The 20496-nt window shown below is 35.4% G+C and overlaps 3 protein-coding genes across 3 annotated transcripts in view; all 3 read right to left on the reverse strand.

Moving 5' to 3' along the window:
• The window catches only part of tradd (tnfrsf1a-associated via death domain), a 15217-nt gene extending 11596 nt beyond the window's left edge, over window positions 1–3621 (reverse strand). Inside the window, exon 1 of the mRNA XM_007574833.2 lies at window positions 3521–3621. The gene's annotated coding sequence lies outside the window, so the exon portion shown is untranslated. The remainder of the gene's footprint in view (window positions 1–3520) is intronic.
• Window positions 3622–5073: 1452 nt separating this feature from the next.
• Window positions 5074–14548, reverse strand: ogfod1 (2-oxoglutarate and iron-dependent oxygenase domain containing 1). Its single transcript, XM_007574836.2, has 13 exons — window positions 14265–14548; window positions 11494–11639; window positions 11374–11420; window positions 9303–9403; window positions 9104–9220; window positions 8907–8998; window positions 8708–8836; window positions 7331–7444; window positions 7176–7255; window positions 6852–7108; window positions 5460–5588; window positions 5323–5381; window positions 5074–5248 (listed from the first exon to the last, which is right to left on the reverse strand). Exons 1-13 carry the CDS (start codon window positions 14422–14424, stop codon window positions 5093–5095), a joined length of 1587 nt encoding a protein of 528 aa, XP_007574898.1. The 5' UTR covers window positions 14425–14548; the 3' UTR covers window positions 5074–5092.
• Window positions 14549–15908: 1360 nt separating this feature from the next.
• Window positions 15909–20298, reverse strand: nudt21 (nudix hydrolase 21). Its single transcript, XM_007574837.2, has 7 exons — window positions 20040–20298; window positions 18331–18531; window positions 18186–18249; window positions 18023–18112; window positions 17139–17214; window positions 16915–17029; window positions 15909–16405 (listed from the first exon to the last, which is right to left on the reverse strand). Exons 1-7 carry the CDS (start codon window positions 20159–20161, stop codon window positions 16384–16386), a joined length of 690 nt encoding a protein of 229 aa, XP_007574899.1. The 5' UTR covers window positions 20162–20298; the 3' UTR covers window positions 15909–16383.
• Between the last annotated feature and the right edge of the window lie 198 nt (window positions 20299–20496).

The raw sequence follows: 20496 nt of genomic DNA on the forward strand, positions 1-20496 counted from the left end.
TACTACAAATGAACAAGCTTTAATTTTTATTGCATTTTAGGCAATAAAATTATTTTCTTATTTTAAAAGGAATTAAATTGTTTATTTTCATTTTTATGTATTTCTCATATTCTATAAAGAGCTTTAAGTGGTTATTAAATAAGAAATCTGGAGGATGTGTCAATTAATCAACAGAATAAATCGATTACTAAAATAATTGTTAGCTGTGTCCTTACCTTATTAGTATAATATCAATCTTTTCCTATATTTCAGGGTAAAAACTTTAAAATGGCTCATTTCCATCACCTTAATCTTTATTTTTATTTATGGGCGTTCAACCCATAAATTCAATTCAATTTTTATTTATTGTTGTCACGATGAACTCCAATTAATGATGTTGAAGAAATAAAACACCCTTATTGTCAGGTTTGATAGCTTAATACTTTTTCCACTGTTTGTTCAATGAAAGTGTCAATAAACACCAATAAATTTGAAAATATAGATACTGTGTGATGAATATCCCACTTCTTTATGTGACTTAAGAAGCACATTACATATGGGAATGCTTTTCAAGAACATTATTTGTGCTTGTGGGACTATAATTGCTGTGAGACACATTTAAAAAGATGTAGTAAATAGTTATTATCGTCATGTTTATTATCACACTGCAGAACGTTGATTCCACTGCCCTGGTACATTGTTTGTATTGTAATAACAGTCCAGCTAAATACTGAGAAAAAGGTTTTCTGCCCCGTTAAAACCTAGATGTAGAAATGATGTGAAAGTGGACGTTTGTCTTATCATATAACCAATAAAAACACACTTTACCTCTGTCATTTTAAACACGGTATAGTCTGACGTTATCATTTCAGAGTGAATCGGATCTAAACCTGAAAATCCTCACAGCTCGTTCTGCCGTCAGTCAACTGGCCCTTTAACTGAACCTCCCAGTCAAAGTAAATATCCCAGTGGCACAAGCCAGGAAGTGAAGTGAGTCAACGAGTGAATTATCTAATTAATAATTAATGCGCTCTTCAGTTTTCACTTCAGGGTTTCTGGATACCAGTATGCCCAGCATCTTATCTTCTCCCACATTTTCTTACTAAACTTTATAAATCTGGGGGTTTTCCACCCAGTTATTCCAGATTTTACATTAACGGAACCTTACTGTCAGTGCAGAGGCGGCACTGAACTGCAACTCCCCTTAAAACACTACAAAACATCAAAGAAAATATCTGCTGGTACACACGTAAAAATAAAAACTAATTAAGAAAATCAATGTATTAAAATTGATCTTCATACTGTTATGGAAGGAAAATATAAAGCTGGACCGAACAGATGATGATAAATTATCTTTACTTTTTATTTTCATTTGACTTATATCAACTATCTTGTTGAACTTTGTTGCCTTCTCAATACGTGTGTCATTGTGATATAAGACTAGAGATTATAATTTGGTTCATTTCTCCTGAAATGGTTTAATTTATTGTAATCTATATAGACAGGAGGCATTATGTTGAAACAGGGAACATAGAAGGATTACAGGACTTCAGCTTACTGACTGCATGTAACAGGCATCGCTCTCTGTACAAAAAAGATATTTCCAGTGTGGCTAGAGTGTCTTGATTATTACTCGTCTTTAGAAAGAAACTAACATCTTACAAATACAGCTTTACCCTACAGATACTAAATAAGATCAAGTTGGGCTGAACAGAACTAAGAACAGAGACGTTTAAGTTAATGTATGAGTTGATTTGTCCTTAAAATTAAAAAACTATTCCATACTCTGTAATTTTTTTGCATTTTGTCAAGCTAAAACCACAAACATTATTGCATTTTATTAAGATTTTAATTGATAAACACAAAGTTATTGCAAAGTGGAAGCAAAAGGTTAAAATATTTTCTGCAAATACAAATCTGAAAAGGTTTTGTGAAGGCCTCAGAGGTTTGTTAGAGAACATTAGTGAACAAACAGGATCATGGAGAAAGTTACAAAAAAAGAAACATTTAAGGTGCGGTTAGTTTATAAAGCAAGAAAACATGGTATACAATAATATTGGTAAATTTTGCTTTGACAATATGCTTTTCTATAAATGTTAATGTCTTTCTGTTCTGAGTTAATTGCAAATGTGTCCAGTTAATAAAAAATAATTTAATTCATTATTTCTATGAATTAATGACAATATTTTATTGCAAACGCTGCCTTTGGCTACACCTGATTTTTTTTTAGCAAAAAAGAAAAAAAAAACTTTTTTATATCGACAACATGATGACCTCCTTAAACAATGTTTGTCGCATTAACAGACTAACACAACAAAATGTAACATTGGAATAACAAGCATGAATCTGTAGTATCTTTAGCTCATAGTTTGCGCAGTGCATGCACTTTTTTATTATATGGATGCTGAGTATAAATGGTAAATTTGCAATAAATTGTGCAGCCATTATCCCAAGATTTTAACATTTCTATTCATTCAATCATATAACCATGGAAACAACTACAAACTACCAAGACATAGTAACCCACTAAAACTGGCTGGCCTGTAGAGGAGGCGATTGTTTAGAAAGGCAGCCAGCGCTCAGGTGAGAATACATATTAAGCATTTACAACATAATTTGGCAAAGACGTGGAGAGCGATTCTCTGGTCAGATGAAACCAAAACTAAACTTGATGGATGTAGCAAAGGAAACAAAATCAACCAAAACACATCATGACGACGTGAAACATGCTGGTAGCAGCAACATGCTGCAGGGATGCTTTTCTTCTTTAACAATAATAAAGGGGGTCAGAAATACACATGCACAAACACGTTTTATAATTTAATTTGTAAAACTTCTAAAAATGCAGAATTTTTTCCATGTCAGAGTTAGGTTGTAATTTAGGTTTTTCAGTCACATGAAGTCACAATTCAACGTATTAATGTTTGTGGGTGTACTGCGAGAAATGTGAAGGTGTATTTTTTTTTTTTTTTACTTGTAAGGAACACAATGTCTTTCATTAATAATATATCTATAAATACGTTAACAACGCTAATCATTGAATTATAGTTTTTACTGCTAACTCCATAAGCTTTTACTTGAACACACATGATGTTTTAGAATGTGTTTTTAGAAAAGCAATATTACTTTTTCATATTGCTGTTGCAAAACAACTTGTATGCATTGTTAATGTATGAGATTAACCAACAAACAGGGTTCTTAACACAGTGCTACACCAGCGGACCCAAAGCTACAGGTGATTTAAGTTACAATAAAAGTTGGTTACTTGTTAAAAATTGTAACTATTCATCAGTAATTGATCCGTGTCGTTAATTGCATGCAGACTGAGATAGAAACTGAGTTTTATGTTTCTGTAACATTGTGTTGACGTCGTTGTAGTGGAGATGCTAGTAGTAGACCTTACGCACAGCAACAAAAAAAATCTCACCGTTTTAAATTATTGCTGCGCAGTTTAAACACACAAAAACAAACTCGCGGGACTTCTAAGTAACTCTTCTTCTGATACGTCGTTAGGTAAAACTTAATGTGGGGACAAACTTACCTCAAAAGAAAAAAAACTTTTTTATGTTGTTCGGCAGTGCTTCCTCCTGACAAATTACTGTTTGACATAGAAGTGACTTCCTGGCCTCTCATTGGCTGAGCTGAAGCGAGCTTGCCTGTGATTGGTTAAACCCGCATGGTGTTGAAGAAAAAAATCGGTGGCCAACAGGAAGAAGGCGGTCCGCCCTCCAGTTAATGTAGGACAAAACACCCAGTAAACTAATCAGTCAGCATTTATTATTAAATAGTTATATAAAACAACTAAAGCAGAATCTTTTAAATACTAGCAAAATACAATAGGAGATAGTTAAAATTGTTAGCTTGATCATGTTTTGTGTCATAGCAACACTATGAGCTAAAATGCTGCTTCTTTGTAACTTTCACTTACATCCTGTCTGTCCGATTTGTTTACCAAAGGAAAGAGTTGTACAGTCCAGGCATAACCTTTGGGGCTTTATTAATTTCCTGGAATCCATATTTTTTAATCAAGATAATCAATTTAATATATTATTTTAGTAGTTTCGTTTTGGAAAAAACAACTGTTTCACTTTGCCCAGGTTTTGTTGGTGTGGATTATTTTGCATCATAATATTGTCAGCTTAAGAAGTGGTTGTTTAATGGCTCTCATTTTGAAATCTTACGATGATTTCTAAATCTTTGTAAGATTTCTCATTTAGAAATCTACCTTTGCTTCAGGAGCTTAACAAGCTCCTGAAGCAAAGGTAGACATATTGGCTCAATCATATGAAGAGGATTATATTAATTTCCAACAACGCCTCATAAAAGTACTTGAAGTCTTTCGTATTTTGTCAATTTACAACAAAGTTAAATATCAATGCTCCTGTTTCTTTGGCACCCTTTTCATTGTAGCTCTGACCGGATGTTTATTGTTGTTCTGCTTGACGGGTGAACCTTTAGTCATTTACAGCCTCCAATATTTTTGCTTCATCCAGCTTCCCTGTCTCACAGCATGATGGTGCCACTACCATGTTTCCCTGTAGACATTATGCATTCAAGGTGATCTGCAGTGTTTGTTTTCCACCATACATATGGTTATGTAGTTGAGCCAAATATGCAACTATCAATTATCTTGTTGAACTACGAGTCTGTGCAGTTTGTACCGGAGGCTTCATTGATTTCCGTAACCTATGACTTTCACCTCTACATATTCCAAACCTGCTTTAAGCTTCTCCACGCAACTCAAGCCAAATGTTGGTTTTTATTTAGGGGAAATAGGTGAAATGGGCTAAATATGAATTCTTGGCTAAATCTGTCACTCTGCTACACAAGAAGTTGGAAACCATTTTGAATTAAAAAAAAAGTTATTTATATGTTTGGGTGTCTTTCTGGATCATTTACCAGCAGATTTGGGCAAGCTCAGGATGTTAATACAATTATTTCTATTTTGACTGTCTAAAAATATGTTAAAATTAGTTATTTACCAATACAATTTATATTCATACTATATTTCTAAAATATGAAGTTCAACATGAATATTAACGTCCATCTTTTAATGCCTAACATAATATTTATGGGGGAAAAAACTCCAACATACACAGTGACAAAAATATGTTTATTCATAGTAGACAAAAGAGAAGTCATAAAACTCTCTGCAGGTGGAACTGTCCACATGGGAGCTTTTGTGGTTGACATGCTTGACAAATTTGAGGGTTTCTTTGTCCCTGTAGACGAGAGCGAGGGAGTTGTCCTCTGGGTACACAGTGAGAAGCTGAAAAATAGCAAATTAATGATATTCACAGATGTGCTGTGCAAATATTTGCCTTTAGACCTGTCAAAACTCACCTCCTCATCTTCTTCGTTGGCAATATAACACGTGAAACCCCCAAACTCTGCCTCCCAGTCTGTGAGACATTCATTCTGTGAGTATTACAGTGAAATCTTAAGGGTCATCTTACTGTGTACGCGTGTTTGGGTTTCACCTGCACAGCCAAACGGCAGGATGAGGTCCAGAGCGTACTCCGCCTGTGCAGCCTCAGCATCATGCAACAGAGTGTAACCGTCATGAGACCAGCGACGCACTTCTCCACAACACACAGGCGAGCTCAGCTCTGAAGAAGAAGATCAGACAGACCACAAGAACAAACCTGTGACTGAGCAAACGTTTCAACTACGTCTGAAACGATTAACCCGATTAATCATGATTAACTGATACGTGAAACAATCCTCAACTAATTTAGTGATCGATTAATCTTCAAATTGGAGAATACAGACTCACAAAACGGCAACTTTGCTGAAAGAGCAACATATTTAGAGCAGAAATTAAGCCAAAACTGTACAATATATATGAAACAAAGTTTTTAAATGTGAAGTTTGTCAAAATTTATTTATTTGAATTTAATTTGTTTAGCCAACAAGTTGTTTCTCCAGACATTTATTGGTGTTTTAATTTCTGTGTGCTGCACTTGGCAGTTGGTGGTTACCATAGTAACCGGTAACTGACAGCTCCTCCCCCTTTTTCTGTTGCCATCGGTAACTGTCAGAATGAGCTCTGTGTTTTCTTTATAAGTATTATATTTTAAAATATACGCTGGATAAATTTGATAGTGTACAAATTTCACACATGAAATCTGAGAAAATTTGTTATGTTTTGTGTTTTGTTTCTAAATGTTATCATTGTTAATGTTGCCCAGTTTAGCTACAAATGCTAACTGCTGCTAACTGCTCATTGGGAGATATTGCTTTGCGGTTTGTTCTGGGTTATTTATTATATTTTATTGAATGTAATGGGGCAGAAGCTGCTGGACTGATGTTAACCACCAACTTGATTTCCTCTTTTTTTAGAATAAATGCAGAGAACCTGAATGTGTCTGTCGTGACGTCAACCTACTGGTCAACCTACTGCACCTGAGATGAACATTGAAGGGTTACGTAATACATATAGTTTGCATTTAAGATAATAATAAACCTTGATATGTTCTACCCAGATTTCCCCAAGTGGTATAGTTTTACCTTAAGCCAATTTAAAATCTGTAAAAACGAAAAACCTCAGTCAAGACGAAAGAACTGAGCTTTTCAATGATGATGTTATAAGTATTTTTTATATATATTTCTTTTATTATTTTTTATATATATATAGATGGATCCTTTGCTACAAATTATCAAGTAAAGGCAAAAAAAGGTTTAATTTCTGATTTAAAATAAACCAGAAATATATTAGAAATATATTAAAAACTGGTTACAATGCAATGTATTTCTAATACTGTGTAATGTAGGCTTGCGTGGTTAAATAAAAAATCTGCAGAATGTGCCAGTTTTTTTTATCTAAGTAATTGTTAGTTGCAGTCCTAATTTCAACCAACATTTTCACATACTTTTCCCTCCTTTGTCGGTGCCTGCCTTTGATGATGATGACGATGATGGCGATTCTGCTGACGTTCCTGCAACCTCCCCCTCCTCTTTGTCGTCCTTCGTCTCTCCCTCTTCGTCCTCCTCATCTGCCGGACACAGGTAGTGCAGCCGGAGGCCGGTGAAGTTGGAGAGGAGGAGGAAGAAGGCCTCTGAGCGGAGCAGCTCCCAGCACACACTCACACACTCCGGCAGGGAGTCAACAGAGGCCGATTCGTAACACCTAAAGCCAACATTTAGCATGAGAATCCGCTAAATGTGAAACCTCAGAGCTGGCCGACGTCACCAACCTTTTGTTGGGTGGACCTCTCTTCATCCACCGAATGCCAGTCTGTCGCAGAGCTTCACTCACTTCCCTGAACTTCTCCTCCTGAGGACATAATCTGACAATAAACCTGGAGGAATACCTGGATACGGGAAGTGAAGATGAAGGCAGAGCTGTTACCTTTAGAAAATCTTTGAGCTGAATTTCAGAGCTGTCTTCAAACTCGGTTTGGATCTGCTCTTGGTAGGAAATATCCAGGTACAGAGGATTGACCCACTCAAACAGCACAGTCTCCTGTCAGGAGCAAAAGCAAGCTCTACGTTACACAACTGCTGGGCTGCATTACCTCCTTACTGACTCCCCGTTTTTACTTTTTTTTTGTCACATTTAACTGATTCCGACCAAATGAATTTTTAAACAATTTGTGTAAATATAACATACAGTTCTCAAATGAGTTTATCGAGTTTTCTAAGCAGACAAATGTAAGGACTTTCAAGCATTTTTAAGGTAAGTTTTAGTTTTCCAGCTGCACACCTTGGAATTAAAATCAATACAAATGAAATAAACAAACAGTTTCAATTCACGATTATATAATTTAATTTAATTTTTTTACAGTTATTAATGTCCTGTGATAATATTCTGTATTTTACAGCAGAGACAAGGTAAATTAAAATGTAACAAAATGTTATGTTTTTAAATCTTTCTCTTACAAACATCCTATAAACCTGAGAACAAAACACAAATTAACATAAAAATCACCCAATCTTAATAATGTTGTTTAACATATAAAATATAACCCCTAATTGATTAACTTCAAATATTTTAAAGGATTTCTAGCAAGGGAAAAAGCAAAAGTAATTACATCTGTAGTATGTACTAATCATACCCAGACTTTAAAAAAAATCATTAATCAATAATCGATAAAAGAATATTCAATAATTTTACTGAACTCCAGTCCAGAGCTGCACAGCATTCTGGGGGATGTAGGCAGAGGAACGGCTTTAGCTGCTCAACCTCTCAAAGCTGACTAAAATAGGTTGGTGGAATCAACTCGCTCTCTCACTCTTGGTTACCTAGCAACTCACTCTTTAGTTACCTAGCAACAACCTGTTAACTGGAGGAGCAACAGCAGTTCAAGTTTTCACTATTGTGCCTCATAACTGCTTAAAAATAGAAAGAATAAAGGGGAGTGACAGAAAGGGAAAGGTCACAACATCAGCTTAGAAGTATTTCACATATTTAAAACTAAAAAAAATATCAATAATTATTGATATCCACTGATAGAAAAGACTTGCATCTTGATATGTTTTTTAGTCATAGAGTCTGGCTCTAGTATGTTATCCTAATTAAACAATTCTTGTTTAATTGGCCCTTTTACTCCATCATACAACCCGCAGAAGGAGTGAATGAAATAAAACCAACTTTTTGAACATATTTTCTGCAATTTAGAGTTTCTTTTTTAAAGAAAAGTAAGCAAGAAAAAAAGATTAATATCAAAAATCAGATCTGGTATGTAAAAATCTGAGATTTTAATTTCTCTTCCCCAAAAGCACTCACATCTCTGGGTAAGTGTGGATGTTTGAGGATGGACGGCTCTTTAAAACGAGGAGGACGCTCCAGAGAGGGTCCATGAAACCAGCCGCTCAGAGACAGACGGCACTTGTCCTGTGATAAAACTTCAGAAACCTGCAGAAAAAAAAACCCAAAATCAGCTCAAACCAACCCCACACTGAGAGTTAAAAACCCAAATCCTGACCTGGTGAAAAGACACTGGAGACACTTCGAACAGGACGAGGGTGTTCCAACACGGTACGAGTGACTTCACGATACTCTCTGGCTGGAAATTACCTGATGACAGTGTTGACAGTTACCGATACAGCTGCACACACACACACGCACACACACACGCACGCACGCACGCACACACACACACACGAAGAGTGAGGTACCTACTGTCTGTGGAGTAGAGATCGAGGCTGCCCCCGTCGCTGCTCTGCCACGGAGGTACAAGATACAAAATGAAAGCTGCGCGCCTCCCCTCCAGCTCGTCATCATGGCACAAAAGAACATCTTGAAATGACACAAAACGCGATTTACTGTCACCAAATGCAGCGACTTCCTCTAAGTCTCTGGGGTTGTGTTTAAATCTCACCTGTATACTCATATTTAGCACAAGAAATATCCACGGTGGGCTCCAGCTCGACCCCCAATACGTCCCCGAGCCAGGAGCGGAAACGCCCAAACAGAGCCGCCCTGAAGAAGAACAAGAAGAAACACTCAACACAATAATAAAACTCAGAGACAGCAAACACACGCGACAGTCTGCCATGACATTTGCTGCTACATGAATTATAGATGATCACAAACAGAGGGGGGCAACTCTTATTGTATATTTAATAGCAGCATTTAATCCCCAAGGCTGGATTGCATTAATAGGTGTGCCAGCTTATAAAATCAGTGGCTTATGTTTGTGAACGGAGACAATTCGTTTTGTTTTTATATATTTTATTTAACCAGAATTACAGCTCTCTGTTATAAGAATGTCTGATTTCTATGTTGGTAAAGCTTTCTAAACGAAATTCACTCAAAAATGAAAGCTAATCCAATACATTTGATTAAGAATCATAATCAACACATTAAACATATCTTAAACATGAGAATTTTGAAATTTGAAAATCAATAATGAAGGTGAATAGAAAAAAATGACAATAAATAAGCTTTATGATTTATTCATGTATTTAATTTATTTAACCTCTCCGTTTGTCTTGCTGTCAAAAACAACAAGACAAACAAGTACAGAAAAAGATAAACAACATTTAAATTCCTGTCAACATACATTATCTCTTTTTTTCAGGAGTAGAAATGAATACCTGGGTGGATAACTCCTTTATCCTTTTTTAAATCATGAAGATAAAACATTAACTGCTTACCATAGCTACAACTGGGATATTCGGTTTTTCTTATGTTCACTACAGTTATTACAATAACTACTGTTTACTGCCTCAACACTAGCCGGTCTGCAGCTCATTTGAACTTATTTAAATCGTCATGGTATTTATTACACTGCCTTCACGAAGCGCTATCAACGTCCTTCACCAGTTATCACAAGTAACGGTTCTATGACATCAGAGGTTAGCAATCTCTGGCGCCCCCTGGTGGAGGCCACCACTAAATCAACAAATTCAAAGATCCATAAATTAATAAATAGGCAGTTTGTGAATAAATAATCATAATAATGAATCATATTAGTTACACAAATCTTTTTTTAGTAACCATTGCGGACATTAAGCTTAAAATAAGTCATGCTTTTATAAAATATAGATGAGACAATTTCAGAAGGAAACTATAGAGACCGAATATGATTTATATGAGGTCTTTATGACTGAATTTAAGCTTATTCTCTAATGGAGTGATTCCCACACTGTGGGTTATGAGAATCATGTGAGTGATTGTAACATTTTTAAAGAAATAAAACTATTTTTTAAATTTCTGTATGAAAGAACTGGCTCTATTAATCTGGTCTTTTTCACATATCTGGTGCCCCATTTATTTTTTATTTTTTTATTTATTATATAGATGGCTCCTTTGGTGTGAGTTGAGTTCTGTTTTGCTACTTTTTTATTGTAAAAGAAATCCAGTTGCAATATCTTTTAGAGAGATTAAAACAAATGTCAAAACATTTAAGTTGCCTCAATTTAATTATTTTATAATGACTAGAATTAATGTTTGCTCTTCAGTTAATGACAAGATTTTCTGCTGTTAGACAATAACAGTATAAAGAAGAAAGCATCTTTTAATTTAGTTACACTTTATATATTTTTCTCACATTATCTGGAAAAAGTAGAACAGCAGAAAAAGCAGAGGCATGTTTTCCTGTTAATCCTCTTGTCTGCTCTGAAGTTTGAGCTGAATTCAGCCGTCATCATTAATGCACCTGCCTCTGTAACTCGTTTAAAAAGAGGCCGCTCTGTCAGGTAGGAAATATTGATTACAGCAGAAGTAGGTTTGTGTGTCTGGTATCGGGGATAAGCTCTGGATCAGGTGCAGGAGCAGAAGAGATTAACCACCCATTAAATGTCACATCAGCGCCTCCACTGTGAGACAATAACCCACATGTGAAAAGAAACAGGATGTCTTGCTTTCTTGGCAAAAATGTGCTGCTTTTTTATTAACAGAAAGCATTTAAATGTTTCATACCGATCTGGATTTATTGTATTTGTTACCTTATTGCTGCAATGTGTGGTTCTTTTCTCTTCTTCAGATCATCTGACTTAAAGAGAATAAACAAAATAATTAATAACTGACCACATACAGGGAGAAATAAACCGGGGTTTGATGGTCACCTGTTTAAATTTGTACAGATCGTTTGATTTCTCGTTGAAGTTGAGCTCCAGCAGCTCTCTCTGCAGGTTTTCTGCAAAGGTTTGGTTGCTCAGGAAGTTCTTGATTATGCAGTGAGGGAAAGGGTGGCAGTCCAACTCCAGATCTCCTACAGCAACAATTACACAAGAAGAAATCAAAATGTTTTTATAATACATTAACCTCCATTTTTAAAGGCCAGCTGTACAAAGACAGCTAACCTGATATAATGACTGCAAACGTCATTAAGGAATGAGAGATTAATTAAAAATAACTTTTTTGACTGTTTTCTTAAGAGAAAAAGAAGGAACGTAGCATCATGGGTGTCCAATGTGTGGGTTGGGGGCCATTTGCGGTCCTGTGGAGTATTTTGCATGGCCTAACTGTCCTCAAATCTAGAACTGAGCAAATCTGACTGACCTGCAGGCAGTTTGTTGATGCAGATGTACATGTTTCCTCTTCTAGAGGAACATCTTTTTAAAGATAGCACTTTCTTGAAAACCAAAAAGTTAAGTGCAAAAAATAGATTTTCCATTTATCAATTAAGTTTTTGCATAGATCTTAAGTTTGGAGTAACTGGAACCTCAAAAGCAAATATTTTCTATAAAATTACTTAAACTATTTTGTTGATTTCAATAAAATCATATTTTTTTAGTCTATTATTGAGCAGACAAAATAAATAAAGAAAGAGTTTGTTATAAAAATCTATAACATTTTTGTGCTTCAAGGTATAGATTTTGGCACTCCTGGCAGAAAGTTTGAATAAAGCTGATCTAATCTGAGTGCACAATTATAAGGAAAGTCTTATTTATTATGAGGATTATGTTAATCAAAACAGAAATTTCGATTTCTGTTAATCAAAATTGCAAATAAATCTAAAATGTGAATGTTTAAGAAAGCATAAGTGAGTTTTTTTTTTTTTTGGGAGAATATGCAAATAAATGGAAAATACACATTTTCTCATAATTTTATTTTTTATCTGTTTAAGTGAGAATTAAACTCAAAACTTTCTAATAAACATTTCTAACATAAAAAATAAATAAATAAATCAGAGACCAACATAGCCACCCAAACTGACTATGAGTTGGATCAGGTCGAGGTGAGGAAGGTTTTCATCTTCACTGGTCGGGTTGCCAGAACTAACTGACAGTTTCCAGTCAGATCTGGCAACCCAAGTCCAAAAAACAGCACAAATCTCAACCTCTAATGAAACTTATGTTAACAGAACCAGATATAGTCATGTAAGCTTATTGACTGCATTTACCGACTTGTGACAATTCACAACATATTTTATTGTCCTTTATTGTATTCTGACTAGAACCAAATTTTGTGCCGCTATGGGTCTGTCACAATAAGCAATAAATCAATTAATTGCATGATCATTTCCATTTGCTCAATAATTTCCATTTGTCTCTCTGTCTACCAGAAACTGGATGACAAAAGCTTTCAGTCTGGTATTTTGGTCTCAACTAGAACTTTTGTTGAAGGACAATTTAGTTTACAGAGACTGCAGAATTGATTTTAATTATGTTTTGATTGTTTTTTTGTTTACTTATTGTGAATATTTAAAATGTTTTCCAGTTCCAGTAAAAAATTTATTGCATTAATGTTCCATTATTAATATATTAGCTGAAAATGGTCTCAAAAATAACGATATTGCCATTTATTGAAATTATTTCTAGGACAATTTATCGTTCAGCAAAATTTGTTATCGTGACAGCTCTACCTGTAAACCTGAATGAACTGAAGAAATGGTTTAAAGAGAGGACTAATTAGTCAGAGCAGTTAAATCAGGGGTGTCCAAAGTGTGGTCCGGGGGCCATGTGCGGCCCTCAGAACAATTCTGGGCGGCCCTTGATCACAGTTCTAGAATAGCCCAAAACTGGTTTGCCGGTTCATGTAGACTCAGATTTAAAATCAACATTGGTGAAATTTTCATTGATGCCTGGCTGTTTAAGAAAGATACAGACAATTAAAATATTAATATGGAAAATGTAATGTGCAGCACAAAGTATTCATCCAGGGTTTCGCTTTTAATTTACTTTATTAGAAACAAGAGTCGAAAACATCCAGTGGTTTTTACTAAAATGCAGGAACGAGTTTCATAAACTGTCCTTGTGGCTAAAAAGGACAGTTTATGTCCAGATTTTTTTGTAGATTTTTCTACAAAAAAATCTAGAAAAAGATGAAAAATTTAGCATATGCCTTTTTTTAAAATCTGGCAAGATCCTCTTTTGTACAAATAGCTTTGCTTATTTCGCTAAAATATTGCGTTCTTAGCTTGTTTTATTTTTAGTAAGTAAAAATAAAAATAGTTTTAATTATATAAAATACTAAACATTTTGTGGCCCTCGGAGTAGTTGTAACCTGACATTTTGGCCCCCGGAGCCAAAAAGTTTGGACACCTCTGAGTTAAAGTTACTGTAGCGAAACGTGGATCTTATACATTAAATATTATATATTATATATGTGCCCAAAAACACAAACCAAAGGTTTGTGTTTTTGGATTGTAACAAAACGGACAGGTATAAAGATTGCCACAAAAAGAGCTCGCCATTTCAATCATTTAATCAGGCAAAAATGTCAAGTTTCGCCATAGCAACGTGAACAAATAGCACAAAATTGTAGTTTTAGAGTGGAACCATCGCGGTCTCCATTTGCCCACCCATCAACACCTCTAGCTGGGTCTGGATTGACCTAATAATAGTACCACAAATATGATCAGTCCACGGGAAACGCGTTGTGCTCCACTAGCCTTTGCTGTAGTGGGTCCTGTTGCTCCACGCCTCCTTCACCGCTTGCTTCACCTCCTCTTCCTCCACGGATCCACAGAGATCCACGGTCTCCACGCTGCTCCTCTTCTTCTTCTTCTTGTCAGAGTCTCCGCTCTCATTCTGCGCTCGCTTGCAGCTCATAGCTGGGGAATCTCTCCAACACAAACTTTACAGACACCGGATAACGTGGAAGCGGCGTCGCGGGTAAATGACGTCAGAGGGCAGGACTCGGTCTGATGCCCGGTGTGAAGACCGTCAGGCTGTATTGTTTATTTTAATTTTTCTTTTAGTTGTAACAGACCCGTTATGCTTGTATGGACTAAAAACTACATATTATTAATATATTAATACATATTTATTTATACATTTATTTTATTTACTTTAAATAGCAAGATCTTTTGGTAACATCAGCATTTGTGATTTTTTTTTTAAATATATTTTTATACCACTGTTCCTCTGTTAATTTATGTTTAATGTAATCTGACATCATTGTGTTAAATTTCTTTCTTTGCAATGTTATTTGTTCAAAATAAAGTACATTTTAAAAAAATCATGTAATAAGATTCAATAAGATTTTTAAATGTGCTTTACAAAAGAGGATTGGAGCTTATAAAAAATAATTCTGGCTTAATATCAGAATTCTGACATGTCAGCATTTTAACAAAAAGTAAAACATTTTCCAAAGTTTGACCAAAACAAAAAGCCAGCATTGTGAAAGTAGTTGTTTTTTCCTTTCCATTGATTGAGAAACACTAAAATAATTTTAAACAGGCCACATATAATATAAATGATGTATTGATCAAATTAAAATATTTCAGAATATTATCCAAACAAGCCTATCAATCCTTTTAGGATTCACTGTACATCAAAACATGTTGAATTTATAGTTTCAAAAGTAATAAATATTTACTTTTTAATTCAGTTAGTGGCTTCAGTGAATCATCTTAAGTGTTAATGTGAGACAGAACAGTGATTGCTCTACTTTGAACAAATATTGTGTAAGAGATAAAGATAAATGAATGATAGGACGGTACTTGCACAAAAAAGCACAAAAATGTCTAAGTTACTAAAAATGAACTCTTTCTGCCTTAAACAGCAGGTATGTCCATTTGAATCACCTGCATTTATGAATAATTACATTTCTCATTAGTCCAGCCTTGCATTTACATGTAATCACTTGGTTAGTACACAGCAGAGTCTGACAGTACAATGCATCACTGCATAGAACAATCAAAATACCTTAAAAACTGTGATAATTTGATCATTATTTCTGAGGTAAAGATTTTCAGAAGCATTATAACACCGTTTTAATTTTTAAACAAGTGATAAAATCTTATTGGTGCATAACTTCAATCTGCCTGTAAGACAAATCTCCAAAATGTGCAGTTGGCCCCTGGAGCCCAGACTTTTACTAAATTAATATTGCTTAGTGGTAAATAAACAACAGTCATGAATACAACACATTACTGTAAGTCTATTTAAAATCATTTTTCATGTTGCCCATTGAGCATAAAATAGTTTGATTTAAATAAATGCTGTTGATGGTGTTTTTATTCATTCTGAGTTAATTTCATAATTTTTCTGTCCAGTATAAACTGCTTTAATAAACACCTGCTTCTAAGATGGCGTTAACATGGATTTATTTTATTACGCTGCAAAGCCCTTCCTCTCTGTTTAAAAGCATAAAATCCCTTGACATATTTTTAAAAAGTGCTTATCAACATTCAGTAGCTCTAACTTTATAAAAACATACTCAAAACACAGCTTTATTTTAAAAAGACAGCATTGTTACAGGTTAAAACAACAGAAAACACAATGTTGGAATTTTTTTTTAATCAAACATTGTCAACCTTTAGGCAAACATAAAACCAGATTCTGGAATAGAGACCTGCATACTACAAAAGGCTGCAGCTTCACAAGTTTAAAAAATAAAACAAAAAACAACTCGGACCGTATCATTTTCTCCAACAACAACCCCGTAGACTTTCTATTTACCAGACATAACAGGCGTTTGTTTCGTAAAAGATAAACGAGAGATGACGTCCTTTCAGCACAATGCTTCTGGCTGCACTCACAGAGACAGCCACACTGTTGGTCAGGCTAGTTGTAGATAAAGTTGAACCTGAGAAAAACAAACAGATACAACCTGAAACCCTTTAGCTGTGATTATTGGCTTAGACGGAGAGCCATGACTTTGTAGTGATTTGAATAATTTCATGATTTTTATAGCTACAAACTGTGTGATTTATGTTGTAAGCAGGCTATCCATCTTTTTTTATTTTCCATATTTATAGAACGGGCTGATTCAGCCAGCTTTAAACTACAAAATAAAGTTTTCTGTCCTTTGTAAAGCCAGACGACTCTATAACTTGAAAATGTAAGAATTTTAGCTTCATCTCATAGCCTTTCAAACATAAATACTTTTTGTTTTCAACTTCAGAGAAACTGTTTTGTACCATCAGAGGTAGAAAAACCAAAACCCTCTTTACTTTTGCCCCCTGCTCATCTTCATCGTCAGTAAAAATTAACCAAGAAAGAAAATTAGAATGTTTCTGGTAGCCAAATAGCCAGAATAAAAGTTTGTGCGTCCTTCATAACAGAGCTGCACGAAGTTAATAAAATATGCTTTACCTGCTCAGTAGCTGCGGTAGACTGGAAATGATTGGTCCATATCCAGGAGCGTTGTCGTACAGTTCAAACAACGGAGCAGCCACCAGCTTATAATTTTTGGGAACGGCAAATAATGCTGTGGAAATATTATAGATTTTAAATGCAAAGACGATCATTTGTCCTCATTTCATAATTGCAGACTTTAATTTTTCAGCACATTTGAGGTAATAAAAAGAAATGCTGACCTTTCTCCTGCAGCTGAACCAAGAAGAGCTTTTTATGCTCCTTAGGTTTAGTGATGTGAGCTGGAATGTACGGGTACTGGAAGATGAAAAGCACCGCATTAGTTCTCTCAAGAAAACATGGATTTAAAGGGGGCCTCTTGGGCAAGATTCACATTTTGGACTTTTTGTGCTTCTAAAAAAAAACAGCCCATGTCCTTAAGAGTAAACCACCCAGACAATAAATTAATATTATTTGATGTCTGGAAAATGAGCCGATTTAAAAATCTTCACAAATCAGAAGGCGCTGCCCTGTTACCTAGCAACCCCAGCAAAGCCCAGCCCATTACCTAGTAACACAAGCTAAGCTCAAATACGTTTGGTCAGCTGGTTTAACTGCTGTATGTTCTGCACAGTGGCTGATGGAAAAGACAAGTGTTTTGTTGCTGACTAACCAACCAAAAAAACAACTTGCTGCTTTGATGTTGATTGTACAGGAGGTTCTACTTCTGCTTTTCAAAGATGTATGGTTGTATAGTTGCACATCTGTTTGCAGTCATTTTCATGTGCAAGTGTACATGTTGAATTAGGAGGCGTGGTGAGCAGCAGCTTATTTGGATTTTAAAGTGAGAAGAAGCCCCAAACTAGACTAAAACCAGACTAAAATCTCTTTATCCAAGAATGATTTTGTGCTAAAACGTAATTAACATGTTCTGTATAGCCCATAGACCCATCCTAGCCTTCAGGGAAATACAATAGGTCATCTTTAAATGTTCAATTTATCAACATGAAACCTAAACAAACTCCAACATGACTGAGGGAGGATCTGTGGCAGGAAACAGGAAACCAACAAATGCACAAATCTGTGCATTACATAAATATGTAAACACATTCCTTGGCATACCAACCTGCGGAGGCTCAAAGTTGGGGCGCCACCAGTTACCGATGCAATCATCTATCACCCAGTCCTGCTTCACCCCATCTTGCCGCCCGAGGATCTAATAACCAGTCAAACGGTTAATTCAGGTCAGTTTCACACCAATCACAGAGGCGGAATCCCACAGCGGCTACCTCAGTCATCAAGCGTTTCAGACCCTCCACCTCATCTTCTCCAGGATTCAGCTCTCCACCAGGCCTGCAGGACAGACACAACCTGTAATCGAGCAACTCTGCAGCCTACAGCTGCTTCCTGCAGCAGCACCAGACAGACACTCACAGCTTGAAAAACGTTGTGCCCAGCTGCAGCAGGAGAACGTGAGGCAGCCTGTGCTCGTGAACGATGAGGACTCCCTCTACTGTCCGGCGCATGCCCATCTTATCGAACTCTTCACGCATTCTCTGGAATCTGGCGGCCACAGAGCTGTCTTTCTCGTAAAGAGGCTCCTTGGTGCCAAACGTGTAGTTCGTGAGAGGATATCTGCAACCAGAAAGACAAAACATGCTTCATTCGGCCACCGACTTTGTTTGTAGCTGCTCAAAGCAAATCAGAAAAAAAACAAAGAAAGTTTATAAATTTACATTTTGGTAAAAAATAATACATTTACATCAGCTTTTTGAGTGTATGGAGAGTTCACTCTATTTTTAATCCACTGCACAACTTTACTGAATGACTTAAACACAAAATCAACAGATTTTATGTGACCAAGTTTCTAAGTAAAATGTTAATCGCAGAAAGCCCGTTACTTTGAATCAGAAATCTAGAATACAGATGTTTGAGCATTGTTTTCAAATATTTCCATAAAATTTTCCAAATTCAAACAGAATGCGTTTTTACTCCATGTAAAGTTTTTTTGATAAAAATTATAGTTTTCTGCTTTGAGGTGATTATCTTTTAGCTAAAAAAATAACTACTCAATTATAATCTATTTTAAACTCCAAAAATGTGGAACATTAATAGAAAACATTTGCTGAAGATGTAATCAGAACTCATAAAGCTAATTAGAAATTATATCAGTCATTATGTGAATGTTATCTTTTGGGTGAATATTTTTTATATGTTTTAATGTAAATTGACATAAATTAAAAGAAATGTTTAGCTTTTAAACTCCTGCAGTGTACTTGTACTCCATGCAACGCTTTCATAGAAAAATCCTAATTTTCTGCATTGAGATGCTGAACTTTTAGCTAAAAAATGGACTATTCAATTTATATTTATATTATTTATATTTATATATTATATTTACATTTATATTATATAACAGTATGTAGTGAATTAACCAAAAACACATTTACTGAAGGTTTAATCGCAGTAACATAAAACAAATGATAAATTACTACAATATTAACACTGATTTAATACACAAATTTGCTGGGGATCAGAAATGTGTAAAGTTTTAAAATAGGATTCAAACAGCATGTTTTAATAGTAGAAATTATTATTTTTTCCAATGAGATGATTAATTAATAGCTGAAAAATGACTATTCAATTAAATTCCAATCTATTTCAAACTTATATAAACAAAACGTCATTAAATACATTTAATCAATACGGATAAAAAAATTAAACACCGATTACTTAGCACATAAATCTGCCGTGGATCAGAAAGTTTGTGTAAAGTTTTGTGTAAAGTTTTGTCATTTAAACTTGTTATTGACACACTTGATACTTGACAAATGAGTCAAGTATAATTATTTAGTGTAATTTAGATCAAAAACAGCATAACCTTCCACTTCACTGATAAATACTATTTCCTTGTGTTTGCCAAAGCTAACTAAAGCTCAGATGCGACCATAAATACCGCCTTCACAAATCAAATATTTATGATTTTTTTTTAAATTATTATTATTTTTTATGATTTTGGTGACTATGTTGCACAGATCCGCATCAAAATAAAACATTTTTCACAGACAAAACTGCCTCAGTCGTTCCAGACACTTTTCCACATTAGTACCCAGACTGAGGGCTGCAGGCGGTGCTGGACTCACAGGTTGATGGTCCGCTCCAGGGTGAGCGGTTTAGCGGGCCCGCTGATGTATTTGCTCCCGAACTGCTCTCCGCCGCGGCGCGGCCACCCGGTGGACGAGCGACTGGGCTGCACGACCGACATCCTTTCCTACTTGTATGAAAACTCCTGCAGATAAAAGGCAGGAAACCTGATTAATCTACTGACGGACAAAAGAGAAAAAACACACCGAGCGCTCCACTGCACAGACCCCGTCTCCTTTGTTCTTCCTCTTCCGGGTGAAAACAGCGCGGTTTGCTTTATGTCCTCGACAGCGACCCCTGCTGGTCGCAGTGTGTTTAAAAATAGAGAGTCACAAAAAGTAAACAGTTTGGAGTTCATTTATCAATATAAACACACAGATATGAGGAGAGCAACCGAAAATTATACTCAAGTAAGATTAGCACTACTTATATTTACTCAAGTAAAAGTAAAGTAAA

This window comes from Poecilia formosa, unplaced genomic scaffold (genome assembly GCF_000485575.1).
Source record: "Poecilia formosa unplaced genomic scaffold, Poecilia_formosa-5.1.2 Scaffold363, whole genome shotgun sequence".
NCBI lineage: Eukaryota > Metazoa > Chordata > Actinopteri > Cyprinodontiformes > Poeciliidae > Poecilia > Poecilia formosa.

Coding starts and splice junctions, on each gene's coding strand:
- ogfod1 (XM_007574836.2), bottom strand. CDS start 14,424: ATGAGCTGCAAGCGAGCGCAGAATGAGAGCGGAGACTCTGACAAGAAG. Junction 11,640..14,264: donor CAGGACCCACTACAGCAAAG/GCTAGTGGAGCA, acceptor TTGTTGCTGTAG/GAGATCTGGAGTTGGACTGC. Junction 11,421..11,493: donor ATCTGTACAAATTTAAACAG/GTGACCATCAAA, acceptor ATTCTCTTTAAG/TCAGATGATCTGAAGAAGAG.
- nudt21 (XM_007574837.2), bottom strand. CDS start 20,161: ATGTCGGTCGTGCAGCCCAGTCGCTCGTCCACCGGGTGGCCGCGCCGC. Junction 17,215..18,022: donor CCAACTTTGAGCCTCCGCAG/GTTGGTATGCCA, acceptor TTCATCTTCCAG/TACCCGTACATTCCAGCTCA. Junction 17,030..17,138: donor GGTTCAGCTGCAGGAGAAAG/GTCAGCATTTCT, acceptor ATATTTCCACAG/CATTATTTGCCGTTCCCAAA.